This window comes from Antennarius striatus, chromosome 13, assembly GCF_040054535.1.
Source record: "Antennarius striatus isolate MH-2024 chromosome 13, ASM4005453v1, whole genome shotgun sequence".
NCBI classification, from domain to species: Eukaryota; Metazoa; Chordata; class Actinopteri; order Lophiiformes; family Antennariidae; genus Antennarius; species Antennarius striatus.
Window position 1 is genome coordinate 1,282,119 of NC_090788.1, and position 21,150 is coordinate 1,303,268.

At 54.8% G+C, this 21,150-nt stretch overlaps 2 protein-coding genes across 2 annotated transcripts in view; both read left to right on the forward strand.

The window, feature by feature from the left end:
• Positions 1–10,693, forward strand: part of med13a (mediator complex subunit 13a) — a 34,388-nt gene extending 23,695 nt beyond the window's left edge. The window contains exons 10-29 of the mRNA XM_068331070.1: positions 612–642; positions 1,084–1,205; positions 1,402–1,492; positions 1,788–1,996; positions 2,074–2,270; positions 2,698–3,617; positions 3,974–4,141; positions 4,233–4,456; positions 4,552–4,735; positions 4,848–5,175; positions 5,260–5,491; positions 5,574–5,765; positions 6,851–7,074; positions 7,703–7,845; positions 7,976–8,134; positions 8,208–8,396; positions 8,476–8,618; positions 8,705–8,869; positions 9,516–9,616; positions 9,718–10,693. Of these exons, the coding sequence (XP_068187171.1) occupies positions 612–642; positions 1,084–1,205; positions 1,402–1,492; positions 1,788–1,996; positions 2,074–2,270; positions 2,698–3,617; positions 3,974–4,141; positions 4,233–4,456; positions 4,552–4,735; positions 4,848–5,175; positions 5,260–5,491; positions 5,574–5,765; positions 6,851–7,074; positions 7,703–7,845; positions 7,976–8,134; positions 8,208–8,396; positions 8,476–8,618; positions 8,705–8,869; positions 9,516–9,616; positions 9,718–9,850 (4,155 nt within the window). The 3' untranslated portion in view covers positions 9,851–10,693. The remainder of the gene's footprint in view (positions 1–611; positions 643–1,083; positions 1,206–1,401; positions 1,493–1,787; positions 1,997–2,073; positions 2,271–2,697; positions 3,618–3,973; positions 4,142–4,232; positions 4,457–4,551; positions 4,736–4,847; positions 5,176–5,259; positions 5,492–5,573; positions 5,766–6,850; positions 7,075–7,702; positions 7,846–7,975; positions 8,135–8,207; positions 8,397–8,475; positions 8,619–8,704; positions 8,870–9,515; positions 9,617–9,717) is intronic.
• Positions 10,694–11,962: 1,269 nt separating this feature from the next.
• On the forward strand, positions 11,963–20,327 carry ints2 (integrator complex subunit 2). Its single transcript, XM_068330894.1, has 25 exons — positions 11,963–12,278; positions 12,856–13,163; positions 13,233–13,371; positions 13,464–13,566; positions 13,652–13,765; positions 13,858–13,988; positions 14,330–14,500; positions 15,355–15,572; positions 15,649–15,774; positions 15,888–15,959; positions 16,211–16,325; positions 16,422–16,490; positions 16,568–16,702; positions 16,775–16,948; positions 17,042–17,162; positions 17,545–17,649; positions 17,729–17,893; positions 17,971–18,172; positions 18,259–18,384; positions 18,461–18,662; positions 18,767–19,045; positions 19,217–19,324; positions 19,425–19,530; positions 19,620–19,796; positions 19,883–20,327. The coding sequence occupies exons 2-25, from the start codon at positions 12,871–12,873 to the stop codon at positions 20,062–20,064; spliced, it is 3,633 nt and encodes a 1,210-aa protein (XP_068186995.1). The 5' UTR covers positions 11,963–12,278; positions 12,856–12,870; the 3' UTR covers positions 20,065–20,327.
• Positions 20,328–21,150: the final 823 nt, after the last annotated feature.

A 21,150-nucleotide genomic window follows, 5' to 3' on the forward strand; every position in this document is an offset into this window, starting at 1 on the left:
GTTCATCCGCTCCCCCCGCGGCGGCGAACCCGACAGGAAGTCGTCCTGAAGCCCCATTGTGAGCCGCGGACGCAGGAACGCCAAACATTCGGCTGCGGAACTTCCTCCGACTTGTTGGGTTTTTCCTGTTAGATCAGCCCCCTCCCACCTTCTCCTTCCGCTTCCCGCCGCCCCCCCCGCCCCCCCTCCCGCCCCGGGGGGGAGGGAGGGGTGCGGCGCTCGGGGGGTCGGTTTTCCTTCCACCTGGCGTATCGATCGCACCGTCAGCACGGATTAAATATGAATCCTGTCTCTGGCATCATCTTCTCCGGGAGCGTTTGTTAGCGTAGCGTAGCCTCATCTATGATTTGTGAAGCCTGACTTAAGCCTGACTTTAGCTCCAACAAAACTCTCCCCCTGAGGTCGTCTGACACAAATATTTTGTTGTTTTAATGCACAAAAAAATCTGAAATATTTAAGTGAAATTGATGACTGGACACACACACACACACACACACACACACACACACACACACACACACACACACACAGGGGGGGGGTTCATGTTTCCATTCATGTATTGACTGTACATCCTGATCTGTCTGCTTTCCTTCCTTCTGACCCCCCAACAGTGTGAAGACGGAGGCAGCGGCCCATTGGATGGTGAGGACTCTCTTCATCACACATGTAGCCCCCCCCCCCCCCCCTCAGACAAAGGTGTGGGTGGGGTCGCACCAAGTAACAGATGTGATGACGTAACACTCCACTTCCTGTTAGAACCCAGAATGCAATCTGATTGGACGAATTAATGATGCGGTTTAAAGCAAACAGTCCCGCTGTAGACTGAACACAGTTATTGATCAGGAACACGCTGGAGTCTCGTCCGCAGGGATTTGTGTTGAACTCTCGTCTCACTGATTAGTCGCGCCAGCGGCTAGCGTTAGCATCCCGCTAAGTCAATTGACAAGAAAAATGCTAATTGAAGCCGGTGTGTGTTTGGTAAAAATGCACACTGGAGTCGTAGGTGTGGAGCACCGAAAAAAAGATATCAGCCAATCAGAGAGCGTCTCTGATCAGAGTGTGTGTGTGTGTGTGTGTCTGCAGACGCTCAGCGGGGGGGCGCCCACAACCGCGTGGCCCCCACCAGCCTGATCCACGAGACCGACCTGGTGGTGTCCATCAACGACCTGGACAACCTGTTCAACTCGGACGAGGACGAGCTGGGGGTGGGTTTAAAGTCACACACGCACACACACACACACGCACGCACACACACACACGCACACACACACACACACACACACACACACACACACACACACACACACACACACGCTCACACACACACACACACACACACACACACACACGCACACACACACACACACACACGCTCTAACACACTCTCCCTTTTGTCTGCAGCCTGGATCCAGACGACCGGCAAACGGAACGGACGAGAAGTTCAACGGGAAGGAACCCAGACCGTCCACGCTGGACCCGGTGTCCTGCATCAGTATGTACCCCCCCCCCCCCCCCCCGTGTGTGTGTGTGTGTGTGTGTGTGTGTCATCTCCTTAAACCTCAATCCCTCCGATGATGAAGCTCCTGAAGTCTCTTCTTCACCGTCGTCTTTGAGGCCAAATCGCTTCAAATCCTTTAAATCCGTTAATGAGAGTGAAAGCTTGTTGCTCGCCGCCCCCCCCTGGTGGCGGAGGACGGAACAGTACCCACATGTTGGATACCGTTTGTCGTCGTTCCTGATCCTGATTGGATCCTGACACCCCCCCCCCCCCCCTTCTGTTCTGTCAGGCTCGGCCGACCTCCACCAGATGTTCCCGACCCCCCCCTCCCTGGAGCAGCACATCATGGGCTACTCCCCCATGAACACGTGCAGCAAGGACTACGGCAGCATGGAGGGCGGGGGCATCACCTCGCTGGACGGCTCCTTGTCGCTGGGGGGGATCTTCAAGATCGAGGTGGAGGAGAGCTTCTGCAGCCCTAAGCCGGTGGAGATCAGGGTAGGTCTGGATGGGGGGGGCGGTGTTGCAGATACTGGGGGTGGAGTGCCGGTCTAACGCGCCCCCTCCCCCCACAGGATTACTCGTTCGTGTACAAGCCGGAGCCGTGCCAGGCCTTCGTGGGGTGCTCCATGTTCGCCCCCCTCAAGATGCTGCCCAGCCACTGCCTCCCCCCCCTCAAGCTCCCCGATGAGTGCGTCTACCGGCCCAGCTGGACCCTGGGGAGAGAGATGCTGCACCCCCTCCCCGTCATGAGCTTCCTCAACAAGGACAGGTAGGCTTTCACACCTGGTGGTGTCCTCATCACAAGTCTTTAGATTCATTCATACGCCGGCGTTGCGTTTCGGTGGGGGGGGGGTTACCCCTCCCATCGCGCCGGGGACACGATGAGCTCGAAACGTTTCACGTCGGTCCGGATCTGAAAATGAACGGTTGTGTTAGAATGACGCCCAGAAAACCTCCAGTTCGATGCCACGTGGCCCCGCCCTCATTACACATGAATGACTTAAGCCCCGCCCCTTTCCCTTGTATTTCCTGTTTGAGATCCGACCCCACGGTTCCACTCTTTCGTTCTTTGGTGTTTATTATTTCTAATTATCCTCACCGATTGGCTGTTGATCACACAAACCCCGCCTCTGACCCCGCCCCCTTCTTCTCATGCTTTATTTGACTTCCTGCTTTCCTCTCCCCCGCCCCCCCAGTAACATCCCCAGCGTGGGCAGCGCCATGGATCCGGACTACACCCAGACCTACACCCCCCAAACGCACACATCCTTCATGTCCAACAGCGCCCCCCCCAGCAACAGCGGCGCCGGCATCCTGCCGTCGCCCGCCACCCCTCGCTTCTCCGCCCCGACGCCTCGCACGCCACGAACGCCACGCACCCCCCGCGGCCCCGCCAGCGTCCAGGGCTCGCTGAAGTACGAGAACTCGGACCTGTGCTCGCCGGCGTCCACCCCCTCCACCTGTCGCCCCCTCAACTCGGTGGAGCCGGCGACCGTGGCGTCCGTCCCAGAAGCCCACAGCCTGTACGTGACGCTCATCCTGTCGGAGTCGGTCCTCAACCTGTTCAAGGACTGCAGCTTCGACAGCTGCTGCATCTGCGTGTGCAACATGAACATCAGGGGCGCCGACGCGGGGGTGTACCTGGGGGGCGACGCCGCCGCCAACGACGCCCAGGAGCCGTGCGGCTGCGGCTTCAGCGCCGTGGTCAACCGGCGCTACGGCAACGGCTCGGGCCTCTTCCTGGAGGACGAGCTGGACATCATTGGGCGGGGCTCCGACGTCAGCCGGGAGGCGGAGCGACGCTTCGAGGAGCTGCTGGAGAGGAGCGGCGCGGGCCGGGGGGGGGAGCGCGTCCCCGACGAGCTCATCCTCCTCCTCCAGGATCAGTGCACCAACCCCTTCTCGCCCATTTCCAGTCTGGAGCGGGAGGCGGCGGCCCGGGGGCCGGGCGTGGCCCCGGGGCCGCCCTGCGTGAGGGTGGAGGAGCGGGACTACCACGCCGACTGCTACATGGCGCTGGAGCACGGCAGGCAGTTCATGGACAACATGTCGGGGGGGAAGGTGGACGAGGCGCTGGTGAAGAGCACCTGTCTGCACTGCTGGGGCAAACAGAACGGTGAGGGAGACGACGGCCGATGGCACCGGAAAACCAGCTCTGGAAACTACGCTAATTTAATTAATAAACAATAATCATTAATCATTAATAATTAATAAACATTACATCTAGTTGTACTTTTTAGATTGTGTGTGTGTGTGTGTGTGTGTGTGTGTGTGTGTGTGTGTGTGTGTGTGTGTGTGTGTGTGTGTGTGTGTGTGTGTGAAGGAGTACTACAGATGCAGTGTTTGCTCTGAGGGTGTTGACAGGGAGCTGCGTTGTGTTTTTGCTGATGACGGGGTGTCGGTCGGTTCTTTAACACTCACCTGTCTCTCCTCTGGCCCTTCCCCCGCCCCCTGCGACCCGGCCCCCTCCAGCGGTGGACGTCAGCGCTCTGTGCTCTCAGGACGTCCTGCGCGTCCTGACGTCCCTCCAGCCGCTGCTGCAGGACGCCATCCAGAAGAAGAGGATGGTGCGCTCGTGGGGCTTCCAGGGGCCCCTCACCTGGCAGCAGTTCCACAAGATGGCTGGGCGGGGCTCTTACGGTAACCGGTTCTGACCGACGCTGGTCGTCATAACGACCGAGGGGATGTTTGTGATGTGTTGTGAGACCTGTTTCCTCCTGCCCCCCCCCAGGCACGGACGAGTCCCCCGAGCCGCTGCCCATCCCCACCTTCCTGGTGGGCTACGACTACGACCTGGTGGTGCTGTCCCCGTTCGGGCTGCCCTACTGGGAGAAGCTGCTGCTGGACCCCTTCGGGTCCCAGCGGGACGTGGGGTACCTGGTGGTCTGTCCCGACAGCGAGGCTCTGCTCAGCGGGGCCAGGAGCTTCTTCAGGGACCTGAGCGCCGTGTACGAGGTCAGACCCCCGGGGGCCCCAAACCGGGATCCTAGAACTCTACCCTGGTGTCCCGTGTGGACCCGTTCACGTCCTGCGTGTCCGTCTCTCCTCAGGCGTGTCGCCTCGGCCAGCACCGCCCCATCTCCAAAGGCTACCCCGACGGCATCGTCCAGGTGGGCGGGGCCAAGACGCCGGCGGACCAGCCGCTCAGCGATTGGTTCCTGAAGGCCGCCGGCGGGAACGTCGACGCCTTCACCAAACTCAAACTCTATGCACAAGTGTGTCGCCACGACCTCGGTACGCGTCCCCTCACGACCTTTAACCCCACCCGAGTCGTCACGGAGCTGGGGGGCGTCGACCATGTGTGGCGTTAGTAACATAATTCTGTTTCCTGTTTTCACCCTTTCAGCGCCATACCTCGCTTCGCAGCCGTTGGATGGCTCCCTCCTCACACAGCCCAGCCCCCAAACCTCATCCAGCCAATCAGCATCCACACAACAGTCTAGCTCCGCCTCCAGCTCCGCCGCATCAGGTGCCTCCAGTAACGGCGGGTCGTCCAACGGCTCGGCGACGCCCAGCGGCGGGACGCCGTCCGCCAAGGCCTCCTCGTTCCCGCCTTTCGGGAGCGTTGGGGGTCAGGGGGGGCAGCTGGGACAGCAGGTCGGCACCCAGAACACTGGAACCTCAGGGGACACCTCCAGCGGCCAATCCCAGGGGCCCACGGAGCCCCCAGAAAGGTATCGGCTCGTAATTGCGAACCGATCGGGTTCTTTAATCGTTGGCGATCGATGACTCCGATCACGTTTCCATTTCCTGTCCAGCACTTTGGAGCGGGAGAAGATCGGCGTCCCGACGGACGGCGAGTCCCACGCCGTCACCTACCCCCCCGCCATCGTGGTCTACATCGTGGACCCCTTCAGCTACGAGGAGGCGGACGGCGCCCCGGGGCCGGCGCCGGCCCGCTCCGGCGTGTGGACGCTGGGTCTGCTGCGCTGCTACCTGGAGATGCTGCACTTCCTGCCCCCCCACGTCCGCAACTCCGTCTCCGTACAGGTGAGTCGAGACTAGTCATCCCCGATGAACGCCACGGCGTCCGTCTAACGCCTGGATTTGTCTCCCCTCCCCCCCACCTCAGATCGTCCCCTGCCAGCACCTCCTCCAGCCGGTGCGGGGGGAGGACCGCCACCTGTACGCCCAGCACCTCAAGTCGCTCGCCTTCTCCGTCTTCACTCAGTGCCGCCGGCCGCTGCCCGCCTCCACCAACGTCAAGTCGCTGACGGGCTTCGGGCCGGGCCTCGCCATCGACACGGCGCTGAAGACCCCGGAGGTAGAAGCCCCCGACCCCGCCCGACCAGAAATCAGAACGGTGTAGCTTTGTAGCTGCGTTAGCATCAAATCGCCGGCTTCAGCGCCGCTGCCTGAGGTGAACCCGACCCGACCCGACCGGCTGTGTGCAGTCGGCCGCGGAGGAGAGGGAGGCGGAGCTCTGAGCGCTAACCGTCCCTGAAGTGGGTTTAGACTGGAACATGTAACCCTCTGCTGGAAAGAGTTTTCCTTCTATTAGCTGCTTGGCTAGCGCCCTGAGACCTCCGTAGGGAGCTGTCGGCTCTCGCTGGAGACTCAGGAGCTGCAGATCAGGACCTTCATTTTACAGACAAACTGGGTTTACCTCCACAGTTTGTTCCTGGAGGCTGTTCCAGTAGCGATTCGTTCCAATTCCAAATACGTGTTCCTCATTAAAAATAATGTAGATGGTCTTAATCTGTTCCAGGATGCTAGAAAACTACCGTTTTTCAACATAATATCCGTCCATTTTCTGCTGCTGTATCTGTGTACTGTGTTATTTCATGATGTCATTCATACATCAAACTGTATATTAATGAAACGTATCAGAGAAAGAAGCAACAGGAGAAAGAAAGAAAAGACATAAATGTAGTCATGTTAGCCTAAGGTACGAGTTACCGACAAGTTTACGGTACCGTAACTCGTACCAGAGGCAATGGAACGCAAATTAAGTGAAAAATTATTGCATACAGTAAAGTAAAATAAAAAGCACATTACTGTTAAAGCATAAGAATAAAGATCAAGAGTTTTTACCTTCATGGTGGTGAGCAGTTGGCGTACGTGAACGTTGGAGAGGAGGAGGAGGAGGATGGATGTTACTGCGTTTCACGTTCGACTTCCAAATTTTGTTCGACTTCTAAAACAAAGAAAATGTAAAAAAATTTTGGTCGAATTCCAATTTGTTCGATGTCCAAAGCGTTCGAAAACCAAGGTTTGCTTGTGTTTCTCACAACTCTGACAAACCTTCAGCTGGAGTCAGATCCACGTGTCCGAAAGGATGAACAAAAACTTCCTCTATTTGTGGGTTACGACTAAACTGAATCTTTTTTTTTGCCTCCCTGTCCTCAGAGGCCGGAGTGTCTGCGTCTCTACACGCCCCCCTTCATCCTCGCCCCCATCAAGGACAAGCAGACGGAGCTGGGGGAGACGTTCGGGGAGGCGGCGCAGAAATACAACGTTCTGTTCGTGGGCTACTGTCTGTCCCACGACCAGCGCTGGCTGCTGGCCACCTGCACCGACCTGTACGGGGAGCTGTTGGAGACCTGCATCATCAGCATCGACGTGCCCAACAGGTGGGTGACACCCCCCCGAACCCCCTCAGGCCCCCCCGGGGCGGGGCCCGCTGCTGCTTTGTTTTAAAGGAGTGGATTCTCTCCTCCACATCTGAGTCACTCTGGACGCTTGTGGAGATGCTTGCCTCGGTCACATGACTACCTTCTTAAAGGGGCCAGTCCGGCCTCAGTCACATGACTACCTTCTTAAAGGGGCCGGTCCGGCCTCAGTCACATGACTACCCTCTTAAAGGGGCCAGTCCGGCTGCTAACACAGAATACACTAACGCTAAACTTGAACTCCCAACAAGAAACAAACGCTGGTGTGACGGTATGAGGACGCTGCTAATAAAGTTTATACAAACTGGATTCATGTTTATTATAATCATTAGAAACAAACCGTTTCAATGCTGGTTGTATTTTATTTTGTTGGATTTGTCCTCCACACCTTAAAGGACTGTCCGTTGATACGTTGCTCCGCAACTTGTCTCCCAGGCTGACGGTGTGTGTTGTGATGACGGTGTGTGTTGTGCTGACGGTGTGTGTTGTGTTAACGGTGTGTGTTGTGCTGACGGTGTGTGTTGTGATGACGGTGTGTGTTGTGCTGACGGTGTGTGTTGTGCTGACGGTGTGTGTTGTCGGTCTGCAGGGCGCGGAGGAAAAAGGGCTCCGTCCGGCGGCTCGGCCTGCAGAAGCTGTGGGATTGGTGCCTGGGGCTGGTGCAGATGACATCAGTCCCCTGGAGGGTGGTGATTGGCCGACTGGGGAGGATAGGGCACGGCGAGTTAAAAGGTAATGTCCTGTGTGTGTGTGTGTGTGTGTGTGTGTGTGTGTGTGTGTGTGTGTGTGTGTGTGTGTGTGTGTGTGTGTGTGTGTGTGTCACCTGCTCCTCACCCCCCCACTGCTTCCTGTCTGCCTCCAGACTGGAGTATTCTGCTGAGCAGGAGGAACCTCCAGTCGCTGAGTCGCCGTCTGAAGGAAATGTGTCGAATGTGCGGCATCAGTTCCTCGGACACTCCCAGCATCCTCAGCGTGTGTTTGGTCGCCATGGAGCCGCAGGGGTCCTTCGTCATCATGCCAGGTAGGGTGCGTCCGCGTGGGGATGTTGACGGTTCTCGCCGCCCCTCCCGGCTCACGGTTCCGTCCCGTTTCAGACTCGGTGTCGACGGGCTCGGTGTTCGGCCGCAGCACCACCCTCAACATGCAGACATCCCAGCTGAGCACCCCCCAGGACACGTCCTGCACCCACATCCTGGTCTTCCCCACCTCCGCCTTCGTCCAGGTGGCCAGCTCCAACTACACCAACATCGACACCAACATCGACATCCTGAACGCCACCACAGGTGGGCGCCGCCGCGCACACGACCCCATTGAAGGCGGGGCTTAGCTCCAGACCCGCTTACACTCTCCCGCTCTCCTCAGACGGATCCGACGCCATCGGCATCATCGACCTGCTGGACCAGGAGAACGAGCTGGTGGACCCGGACATCATCAACATCTCCCCCACCACCTCCCCCGTGCACTCCCCCGGCTCACACTACCACCACGGGGGCGACGGCAGCAAGGTGCGACGCCGGTGGTTTGCCCCGCCCCTTAAACCTTAAGCTCCGCCTCCTGAGGCGTCTCATCCTGACTGTTTGTGTCCCTGCAGGGCCAGAGCACCGACCGCATGGAGTCCCACGAGGAGGTGCCCAACCTGCTGCAGCAGCCGCTCGCCCTCGGGTACTTCGTCTCCACGGCCAAAGCCGGACCGCTTCCCGACTGGTTCTGGTCGGCCTGTCCGCAGGCGCAGAACCAGTGTCCGCTCTTCCTCAAGGTAACCGGGTACTTCCTGGTTCACGTGGGCGGAGTCACGGATAACTAAAGCCATAATAGATAAACGTGTTAATGATCTATCCCAGAGGGGTCAAACTCATTTCCACTGAGGGCCACTTCAGCATAATATCTTCAAAGGGCCAGATGGAACTAATAAATGTAATTAAATGTAACTCAATTTTTAAAAAAAATGTTTTATTAAAGCATTTATTAATTTCACACAACATAGAATTTCAAGCAAAATGAAATTGCGTACATAGGAATATTTTTTTTTTTTTAAATCAGAAACCCATCCCTCCCCCATGCCCCACACATTGAAAATAAATTAATTAAACGGAAAAAAAAGGTAAAAATAAAGAAAAATGAATTTTAACTCAATCTAACTCAATCTTTCTGCATTATAAGGCACCTAAAAGCCTTGAATTCTCTCAAAGACCAACAGTGTGCCTTATAGTGCGGAAACTGTCCATGAAACATCCCAGCTAGCTCGTCTTAGCTTGGCATAAAGAATGGATAAAAAGGGGGGGTGTAGCTGGACTCCATCCAGAGTGACAGACGCGCTGCTGCTGTGGGAAAAAGACGAATGATTATTTAGACGAGACGTAATAAGTTTAATAACATCGTTGTAATGTCGTGCCCCCCCCCAGGCCTCTTTGCACCTCCACGTGTCTTCAGTGCAGTCAGACGAGCTGCTGCACAGCAAACACTCCCACCCCCTCGACTCCAACCAGACCTCAGACGTGCTCAGGTAAGCATCCGCCGGGGGTCGGGGGCTCAGAACCACCCCCGCCGCCGCACCCCGGTTCTCTCTCAGGATGCTAACTGGTGTCCCTCCGTGTGCCCGATCAGATACGTGCTGGAGCAGTACAACGCCCTCTCCTGGCTGACCTGCGACCCGGCCACGCAGGACCGCCGCTCGTGTCTGCCCGTCCACTTCGTGGTGCTCAACCAGATGTACAACTTCATCATGAACATGTTGTAACCGACGGCGACGGGGGGCGGGCCATCAGAGAACCAGAGCACTGAGCTGGATCCCAGATCCCGGACCCGAGAGGCTGATCCTGCTTTCCCCATGGGAGAGGAACCAAACGTCGCACGAACGCGAGAAACGGAGCGATCGCGAAGAAAAAGAGTCGCGATCGCGGAAAAGAAATGGACGAATGAGAGATCATCAGTTTTTAGCCCTGAAATTCCTTTTTATTCCTTTGGATGAAAGAGAATCCAAACAAAATGCCTGCATCGGTCTTATTTATTGTAAGTTTTTAAATGTAAAAAAAAAAAAGTCTTATTTCTTAACCTCTTTTATATACATATATATCTATATGTGTAGATATATATGTATTTAAATAAATGGAGAAGGTTTATACCACCTTCCTGTTTTAAAGCAATTGCATTAAGGTATACGTAATCGTCTTAATTATGAAAGAAAAAAAAAACCGACCTGGAAAAAAAGACCACAAAAATGAGATGGATTTCCCAGTAGGTTGCTTTTTAGAGTATTATTTTTGGTAATGGAGACAGAATATTTGTATTTGTCACAATGTACAGAAGAATTAGTGAATTCTCTTCATGCCTTTGAGCCTGGAGGACTTACAGCCAAGCTGTAGCGACTTGTACAGCAATGAACTTCACTGTGTTCAAATGAAGAGGTACATTGTTGTATATAGTATTTTATACCACACATTAGACACACAAACCAAACGGCTATATATATATATACATATATGTGTGTGTGTATATATATATATATCTATATATATATATGGACGTCACGCCAGCAGTTGGTGACGTGGCTTCTGTTTTAGGAATAAAGTGCGTCAACTTATTTCCCTGTGCTTGTGTTTTATTCCGGGGGGGGGGGTGTTTGGGGACCTAAAGTTGGCCTTGGGTTCGCTTCCCTTTATCCTTTATCGCTGAGATAAATCACCGTCAAGAAGGGGGGGGGGGGCAGCAGTAGTGTTTTTTTCAGCACATCCAGAGTTTTCTGCACCACTCCTTGCTCCTGATTGGTCAGCGTCCCAGCCTCTGGCACCACTTCTGATTGGTTAGAAATACATCTAGAAAATCCATTATTAATTGTCGGCCTGAAACATTTGACCATCCAGATGTGTTTGGTCTTTTGAGTGTAGATAAATACATTCTATATTTAAGATAAACTGATTTTATTTTAGTCCAATGTCATGTTTTGTTTTGGGGTTTTTTTTGGGGGGGGGGGGGTTGATGGTACAATCTGTGCAGAGGCCTTGAAGTGATGCTGAATAATTTACACACCTGGCATCATTATCCTGAGGTCACACAGGAGCTTCTTGTTTTTCTTCTGGAGCATTTTCTTTGTTTTTTCTTGCTGTCAGCAGCCGTCCGGCTCCCAGAGGTCCTGTTCCACTACTCAGGGGGTGTTCTCACCCTGACCTCGGGATGTGAGCCCACACCCTGACATGTCAGGGAGTGGGCAGCATTCAAATCAACCCATACAGACCTACAAGTTATGTTTACATCCCGCTTCAGAGCAGTGATGTATTGGAATTGTCTGTGTCCGTCTGTTCGTACGTCCGTTAGTCCACCAAATATCTTCTCAACCGCTGCAGATAGAAAGATGAAACAAAAAGCACATCACTCAGGCAGCAAAGGGGATGGAAATGAGATGATGACCTTGACCTTGAGAAAACTAGGTCAAGGTCACATTTTAACTTTTGTACACTCAGGAACTGGATAAAGATAGAAAGACGAGGGAGAAGGCCAGTGTGAGTAAGACCATAGATCATAGCTAGTGCTTTGATCTATTGAAAGTATTTCAGAGCACTAGCTTTGATCTTCGACCTATGGAAGTAGGTCAAGGTAAAACTTCTAATTCAGGTGTGTCGCGGGATGTTCCAGTCTGTGACTGCATGAGATGTTGCAACACGGTGATGATTTTTCTATCTTTCAGTCAGTGGAGAGGATTTTTCCCCCATTTATTAATTATTCTTTGATTATCCAGTTAAGAAAGTTGGATGTTATTCAAACTCATTCCCTTTGATTATTTTTTAAATCTAACTGGTACACAACGCGTCTAGTTCCTCCAGGCTGAACCTCCGGTCGGGGCAGCGCCGGATCCTCCAGCACCCCAGCGGGCTTCCATCCCGCTGTCAGTCGGCACTGCTGCTGCACGCAGCCGGAGACACCGGCTCCTCCTGACGGTCACATCGATCCTCCCGTCCCCGTTAATAAAGATGAGATCCGCGTGAATGTGTTTAAACCAGCGGGACGGTAGAGAACAAGGACATTTCCACGAAACATCCCGCAGATTTAAGGAGCGTCTGTCCGGAGTCCATGAAAGCGAGCGCGGCTGACGCTCCACGACGAGTCCGAGGTCTGAAGGCCTCTGCGGGGAAAGTCTTTGTTTAGCAGCCGCTGTTATCTCGAAAAGTGAGGTAGGATGTTTTTTTTACTTAATAAATAAATGTATACTTACTTTTAGCATGTGAAAAACGAACCAGAAGACTAATACGATTATTGTCCTATAATTTATCCTAGCCTAGCTTAGCCTAGCTGGCTAATAGCATGCTAACAGTCGCCCCGAAAGCAGTGTTGACATGAATGAGTGTTAGCCGTGACAGCTAGCTGTTAGCTAGCGTTAGCTTGACTTTTCGGGTATTTTTAGCTTCTTTACTAGTTCGTGTATTAAATATTTCACAGTATTAGTAACAATTTTGTTTTCTCCACTGTAGCTTTTGAGAGTTTTAGTGTCGGATAAAGTTAACGATGTGTAACTTCTGGGGTTAGCAGCTAGCTTTTGACTACAACCTTTAGCTAGCTTTTTTTTTTTAAATTTAAAACGCTGAAAAACAAAATTATTTAAATAAATAAATGAACGCATTTAAGCGCTGAAAACTTTCTAACATCATTAAAGGATAAATTAATTTATCTAACTGTGGTTTTTGTTGTACTTGTGATGACGTCAGTTTGACCCCTGAACCCCGGCTGTTCCCACACCCTCCCTCCCTCCAGGTGTTCTCAGGGGGGATGGCCGACAGCGTGGGGCTGCAGTCCGTCAGCCCCTTCGCCTTTGAGGCGATGCAGAAGGTGGACGTGGTGCGTCTGGCCGCCCTCAGCGACCCCGAGCTGCGGCTGCTGCTGCCCTGCCTGGTGCGGATGGCCCTGTGCGCCCCCGCCGACCAGAGCCAGGCCTGGGCCCAGGACAAGAAGCTGATCCTGCGCCTGCTGTCCGGGGTGGAGGCCGTCAACTCCATCGTGGCGCTTCTGTCGGTGGATTTCCACGCTTTGGAGCAGGACGCGAGGAAGGAGCAGCAGCTGAGGTGGAGATGATTCCAGAGCCACCGTTAGGTCGGTCTGTGTGTTTGTAACGTGCGTCTGTTTTTAATCAGGCACAAGGCGGGGGGCTCTAACGGAGAGAGCATCCTGGTGTCCCAGCTGCAGCACGGCCTGACCCTGGAGTTCGAGCACAGCGACCCCCTGCGGAGGCTCCGCCTGACCCTCAGCGAGCTGCTGGCCATCATGAATAAGGTGCTAAAGCGGCTAAACGGACGCTAACGCCGGCGGGTTGAGTTGATCGTAAACATGGACGACTGAATCGGTTTCCCGTATCGTTCCCTCAGGTGGTCGACTCGAACGGAGAGTTCTTCCTGAAGTCGTCGGAACTTTTCGAAAGCCCCGTTTACCTGGAAGAGGTCGCAGACGTGCTCTGCATTTTACAAGCAGGTATCCAACGCTTCCCTTCTGTTTCATCGTCGTCCTGTTGGAGAAATGATCGCAGCTGACGTGCGTTTTTATCGTCTTTTCCTAGAGCTGCCCTCCTTGTTGCCGATACTAGACGTGGCGGAGGCCATGCTGCACGTCCGCAACGGAGACTGGTTCCTGTGTCTGCTGGTCGCCAACGTCCCCGACAGCTTCAACGAAGGTAATCGATTGCGTTGCGTGTGAGGAACCGACGGTAGAATGATAACAAGTCCGATGCGGCCGGACCGTAACGCGTTCGTCCGTCTTTTGCAGTCTGCAGAGGTTTGATCAAGAACGGCGAGCGGCAGGACGAGGAGAGCGTGGGCGGCCGGCGCCGGACCGAAGCCCTCAGGCAGCTCTGCCAGATGAACCCGTCTCAGGCCCTCAACGTCAGAGCCATGGTGGTCAGTGAACGCACCGCGCACAAGTCCAAAATAATCCACGGAAGTTTAGAAAGATGACGAACACAAAGGGTTTGATTCGTCTTCTGGCGTCTGCTGAGGTCACCACACGGGGGCCGGTATTGAACGAGGCCCCCGGGAGCTGGTGGACGTTCAGATCCACGCCGACTCCCACTCGCACACCAAAATGTCCTCAGATAAGAAAAGAGCAGATAACACGCAGAAGTATGCTGAAGCAAAGAATTAAGCAGCGATTTTTAGATGGTTGAGATTCCTGCCGTCTTCCTCTTTGTTTCCTGCGTTCTCGTCTTCATCTTTGTGTTGCTGGTTGTCGGTGTCTTCAGGTGGAGGAGTGTCACCTCCCCGGTCTGGGCGTGGCTCTGACGTTGGACTACAAGCCGGACTCGGCGGACGAGGCGGTCAGCCCGCTGGTGTCCTACGTGAGCGGCCTCCTTCTGGGGACCAACGGCAAAGTGAGGACCTGGTTCAGCATGTTCATTCGCAACGGGCAGCAGGTGAGGAGGGACGCCACCCCAACGCCTCTGTTTGACCCTCATTTCCTCTTATTTACCCCCCCTCTCAATCTTGACTTGTGGTGCATCCTATAGCGCCTCCAGCTGGTCTGGAGTGGAACAACAGGAAGCCTGATGTTACTCCTGTTTTAGCTTCCCTGCATTGACTGGATTCTGTTAATCACTTCCTGGCTTTTGCCAACATCTGTGACCTTTTAACCCCTGAGGTCATCCAATCAGAACCCTCTTAAATTTAACTCATTGGCTGCCAAGCATTTTCAGAGCAGAGTTTCCCATGCTGTCAGTTTTGGAACATTTTCACTCATCTTTAAAGGCCAAAATAGTTTAGAGTTCAATGACTAAAAACTCAGTGAAACTATCAAAATAAAGTTTAGGCTCTATTCTTTCATCAGGAGAACACATTTATTTCTAGGCTTTTGCATTCTTTAGTTATCAGCAGGAGAACATCAGGTGGTTTTACTTGTTCTTGACCAAAAAAAAACAGAAAACCAACGTTTTGTGTAAAGAAGTGTCGGGCAGAACTGACTTTTTAATGCTAATGTTTTTAGCTTTAGTGACGCCTCAAACATCTGAACAGTTGTTTACTTCTATAAAACAACTAAAACAAGACATAATACTTGGTAAACAGTGTTGATGAGTACAGAACTGTGTTCACCACGTGGTAGTTGTGCTTCAGCTCATCTGGTTTCTATCTCCCTCAACTATTTCCACCACCAGTTAAATCTTATTATTTTTTTAAATATCATAAAATACTAACTGGATGAGCGCCGGCGGCGTAACCATGGCAACGAGGCATGTTATTTTGACGTGTCCTCCCGTCGTCCCCCCCCCCCCAGAGGAAGCGTGAGAGCAGCTCGGTGTTGTGGCAGATGCGGCGCCAGCTGCTGCTGGAGCTGGTGGCCATCCTGCCGCGCTCGCGCAGCACCCACCTCCCCAACGACGGCGAGGAGGGGGGGGGCGGCGGGGGCTACTCGGGCCTGAGGGAGGAGCATGTGGTGAAGGCCAGCGCCCTGCTGCGGCTCTACTGCGCCCTCATGGGCATCGCCGGGCTCAGGTAGGTGGCGCCGAACGTCCCGACGACTCCCCCCGGCTCACGTCGGTGATTTCACTCCAGTCCCCCTCCCCCCCAGGCCCACGGACGAGGAGGCGGAGCAACTCCTGCAGCTGATGACCAGCCGGCCTCCGGCCACGCCCGCTGGCGTCCGATTCGTCTCGCTGTCGTTCTGCAAGCTGCTGGCGTTCCCCACGCTGGTCAGGTACGGACCCCCCCGGCCCCCCCGACACCCCTGATGTGTCCTGTGAGCTTTAACTTTGTGTGTGTGTGTGTGTGTGTGTGTGTGTGTGTGTGTGTGTGTGTGTGACCCCCCAGCACGCCGGAGCAGGAGCAGCTGATGGTCATGTGGCTCAGCTGGATGATCAAAGAGGAGGAATATTTCGAGAGGTGAGGAGACGTCGCCGTGACGATTTCATAATTTTGCGATTTGCGTCACATGACGTCATTTTGTGCGTCCGTTTAACACGACTCGTTGTCCTCCGGCGTGACTTAGCCGCCCGACGGCGGCACGTGGCGTTCGGGCGCCGCCTCCGCCGCCGTGGCGACTTCATTATAACGTCTGTCCCGTAATGATGGAGGGTGAACGCCTGTCCTCACTCGCCCCCGTCTGCTTGTGTCTGCCCCCCCCTCCCCTGCAGCGCCGCCGGCGTGTCGGCTTCCTTCGGAGAGATGCTGCTCCTGGTCGCCATGTATTTCCATAGCAACCAGCTCAGCTCCATCATCGAGCTGGTGTGCTCCACTCTGGGGATGAAGGTAAGGCGGGGGGGAGACGGCGGCCGATGCGGCGACTCGTCTGGAGCCCTGCCCCCCCTTGATGACGCAACACGCCCGTCTATTTTTCCCGCGCAGATCGCCATCAAGCCGAGCTCGCTGAGCAAGATGAAGACCATCTTCACTCAGGAGATCTTCACTGAGCAGGTGGGGGCCGGCCTTCATCCTGATTGGTTCTCCCCGTGGAGGGGTGGGCGTGTCCTAACCCGGGTTGTCGTCTCCAGGTGGTCACCGCCCACGCCGTGAGGGTGGCGGTCACCGGCAGCCTCAGCGCCAACATCAGCGGCTTCCTCCCCATCCACTGCATCTACCAGCTGCTGCGGAGCCGCGCCTTCACCAAGCACAAGGTCTCCATCAAGGTGGGTGTGGCCTGTGCTGATTGGCCGCTGAGCGACGCGTCTGTTTGTGACACTTCCTGTCTGGCGGCGCAGGATTGGATCTACCGGCAGCTGTGCGAGACCGCCACCCCCATCCACACCCAGCTGATCCCGCTGATCGACGCCTACATCACCTCCATCCTCACGCCGGCCTCCAAGGCCAACCCCGAGGCCACCAACCAGCCAATCACAGAGCAGGAGATCCTCAACGTGTTCCAGAGCTCTGCTGTGAGTGGAGGCTTCGCCCCCTACCAAAAAAAAACGGCTGAACTACACCCTGACCTTCCGCTGTTCTCTTTCTCTCGCTATTCGTTGAGCCAGCAGGGGGAGGGGCCTCGAGGAGGAGGAAGTGGGCGGCGCTACTCCATCACCACTCAGCTCCTCATCCTCTACTACATCCTGTCGTACGAGGAGAACCTGCTGGCGAGCACCAAACAGCTGGGTGAGTACCGAAACACTTCCTGCCCCTCCGCCAGGGGAGGAGCTACGAGGCCCCGCCTCCTTGCAGTCGTTTAGCTCCTCCTCTTTCCGCCGCCAAACCATCGAAGTCTAAAACGGGGGATCGACAGAAGAGAGGTCAGCTGTAGGTTAGATGGAGCATTAGCCGTTAGCGTAGCCGCTATTAGCCCCCCCTCATTAAGTCAGATTTCTGCGCGTCTCTTTAATTGCTGTGTTTACCCACGAGCCCCCCCACGGCCGTCAGGATGGAGTAATGACGCCCATCAGCGGCGCTAATGAACCCGCGTCGGTGAAAAATTGCCTGCGTCAGCACTGGGGGGGACGGGGGCGGGGCTTCTCCACCTCACTTCCTGTTTGTCTCCCAGCCCTGATGCAGAGGAAGCCCCGGTCGTACTCCCCCTCCCTGATGGATCAGATCCCCATCAAGTTCCTGGTGACTCAGGCTCAGGGTCTGCAGCAGGAGCTGGGGGGTGAGGACGCTACACGCTAACGCTAACGCTAACCATCAGCCGCCAGCCAATCACACGCCCCCCTCCCCCCTCCCTGCAGGGCTGCACTCCGCCCTGCTGAGGCTGCTGGCCACCAACTACCCCCACCTGTGCCTGGTGGAGGACTGGGTGTGTGAGGAGGAGGTGACGGGGACGCTGCCCCTCCTCAGGAGGATGATGTTGCCTAGCAACACCTGCAGATACAGCCAGAGCCAGCTGCACCACGGTGAGGACACGCCCACTCGCTCAAGTGGGGGCGGTTTGGGGAGAATTGATTGATTTATCCCCCCCCCCCATCCGTAGCCTTCCAGAAGCTGCCGTCCAGCAGCCCCCGCCTGATGCGGATGCTGGACCACCTGACCCTGCTGTCGCCCGGCGACCTGATCCCGTACGCCGAGGCGCTGACCGCCAGCGTGGCGCTGCTGCTGGGGGGGGGCGTGCCCCGCCGCCTCCTGCAGACCCTCAACCGGCTGTGGATGGGGCTGAACACCGTCATGCCCCGCAGGTGTGTGTGTGTGTGTGTGTGTGTGTGTGTGTGTGTGTGTGTACAGTCATGTAACTGCCCCGCCCCCCGGGGGCGTGTCCTTGCAGGCTGTGGGTGATGACGGTGAACGCCCTGCAGCCCTCAGCGCTGCCTGTCAGGCAGCAGCGCTACAACCAGAACGACCTGATGGTGGACCCCCTCATCGTGCTGCGCTGCGACACCCGGGTGTACAGGTAAGGGGGGGTACGTCACAGGCTCCGCCCCCTGAACGCCACACCCGTCACATGCCTCTCCCCCTCCTCCTCCCAGGTGTCCCCCCCTGATGGAAATCGTCCTGCACATGCTGAACGGCTACCTGCTGGCCTCGAAGGCCTACCTGCACTCCCACCTGAAGGAGACAGCCGACTTCGAGCGGCAGAACCAGACCGTGTCTAACCTGGGGGGGCCGGGGGGGCCGGACACGCAGGAGGTGACCCGGGAGGAGCTGAAGAACGCCCTGCTGGCAGCGCAGGTACCCCCCCCCCACCTCCTGTATCCACATCAGAGTGTTAAAGCGTGAAATAAAATAGCCTGAAATGTGACCTTTGACCTCTATGTGCCCCCCCCCCCCAACAGGACAGCGCGGCGGTCCAGATCCTCCTGGAGGTGTGCCTCCCCACCGCCGAAGAGCAGCGACTCGGCGCCAACGCCGAGAGCCTCCTGAGAGGCATCGGGGGCTCGCTGCCGGGGAAATCAAAGCAGGGAATTCTGGGAACTGACGGGGGGGTGGGGACAGGGGCGGAGCCAGAGGGGGGCCTCCTCAGCGAGCTGAGGGAGGTGCAGTGTCTCATCTGCTGCCTCCTGCATCAGATGTTCATCGCCGACCCCAACATCGCCAAGCTGGTGCACTTTCAGGTAACTCCGCCCACTTTGCTCCGCCCAGGAAGTGTGATTTCCCCTAAGGAAGCCGTGTCATCATCAGGCGCCAAGTGGGTGTGGCTAAGCCTTAGAAGAAGAATCAGTCGTCAAAAGCAGATCACATGACTTTTTTTTAATCATAAGCTCCTCCTCTTCCCCCCCCCCCAGGGTTACCCCCAGGCGCTGCTGCCCCTCACTGTGGCGGGCATCCCGTCCATCCACATCTGTCTGGACTTCATCCCGGAGCTGCTGGCTCAGCCCCAGCTGGAGAAGCAGGTGAGGTGGGGGGGGGGAGGCGCGTCCGACCTTTGAACTGCGTCCTGATTGGTCGTCGTGGTTTCACCGTGGGCGTGTTTTGTTTCTTTATGCCCCACAGATCTTCGCCATCCAGCTGCTGTCCTACTTGTGCACCCAGTACGCCCTCCCCAAGTCGCTGAGCGTGGCCCGGCTGGCCATCAGCGTCATGGGGACGCTCCTCACAGGTGCTGATTGGCTGTTGTCCTGCAGCTCCCCCTGGTGGGGGCAGGCTGTTCCTGCACCCCCCCCGTCTGACGCTCCGTTTGTTTTTCAGTGCTGACTCGGCCCAAACGCTTCTCCTTCTTCATGCCCGTCCTGCCCTGTCTGGTGTCCTTCTGCCAGGCGTTCCCCCCCCTCTACGACGACGTGGCGGCGCTGCTGGTGCAGGTGGGGCAGGTGTGCGCCTCGGACGTCGCCACCAAAGCCCGGGACATCGACCCCCTCATCGCACGTGAGCCCCCCCGCCCCTTCACCGCTCGTCCAGCGGCGTCCGAAATGGCGTTTTTTTGTTTTTTAAGTCCCTCGTCTCTCCCTCAGGACTGCAGTACCTGAAGGCGAAGCCGCGGGACGCCTCGCTGCCGGGGGGAGGGGCCTCCAAGCTGACGCTACCGCAGAGGATGGCGGCAGAGCTGGGGGGGAACGACCCCGACGTCCAGCTGTGTTACTGCGTGGAGGCCACCTTCATGGACATCATCAGCTCCACCCTCCACGGGGTTTAGAGGAGGAGGAGGAGTCAACCACTGACCCCGCCCCCATCAACCCCGCCCCCCCCATCATGACACTCCTTCCCTGATTTAGTTTATTTAGTAAAGATCATTTTAAATGTTGTAGAAAGTAAAATATTGGGGAAGAAAAGCAAAATGTTGTTTTGTTCTTTCTCTGACCGTGTGAATATTTTTATAAAAATTCTGAAAAATTAAAAATGTCTTTTTGGGGTTTTTTTGTATTTGTTTGTAATAAAACAAACCCTTGACTTTGTGTTTGGGACAAAAAACTTTTTTCACGTTTGGTCATTTCTGTTCCAATTTAGAGATCCAGATAAAAGCTGTGACTTTATTCCACTTTATGCTTTTTAAAATTTATTAAACTTCACAGTTCTGACATTTGGGGAAAGAAATGAAAACATTTCAATCTGCAGGATCAGATTTTTAGTTTTAGATTTGCAGCAGTTTGCATTTTTAAATCTATCCAAGGTTTTTGCCTCCAAACAAATGTCAGTTTTTAAAAATCTTTTTTCTTTTGCTGCAGGTTGAAGTTCTAAACCGATTGTCGGGTTCTTTAACGCTCCTACGGAACCGATTAGCTGCAGGTTTTCATGTAACTTCAATGTTGTTATGAATTTAAAAAGAAAAATTAATTTCATCTTTAATTCCTGCAGGAATTTGCTGCCTTCAATGTTTAATTTAAACCAATATTTTAACTATAAATATATGTAATACATATGGTTTGTTGTTCTTATGCTAAATATATGAATTATGAATCCTTTGCTCCCTTGGCTAATAAAGAAAACAGTAATACTGTACCATTAAATATCATCGACACCCCCCCCCCCAAACAGAGTGGGCCCCCCTCTTCAGGAAACACCTGCAGCATTTTTTAAATCTCAAACCTGTGACTCCTGAGATCTTTTTTCATTTCAACAGTTTAATCCAGTTTGATTATAATAAATAATATGAATTCACATGGATCCATATTATTTAATGGTAACAGATATCCCCCTTTGTTTCACTAGGGGGCAGTCTCCCCACGTAGTAAACAGCAGATCCCCCCCAGAAACACTGGAAGAACCTGAGGGAAGCAATAAA

Excerpts from the sequence above, each read along its gene's own strand:
- ints2 (XM_068330894.1), top strand. The coding sequence starts at position 12,871 with ATGGCCGACAGCGTGGGGCTGCAGTCCGTCAGCCCCTTCGCCTTTGAG. Across the intron at positions 15,775-15,887 it reads GCGTTCCCCACGCTGGTCAG|CACGCCGGAGCAGGAGCAGC; the intron begins GTACGGACCCCC and ends GTGACCCCCCAG. Across the intron at positions 16,949-17,041 it reads ACGTGTTCCAGAGCTCTGCT|CAGGGGGAGGGGCCTCGAGG; the intron begins GTGAGTGGAGGC and ends TCGTTGAGCCAG.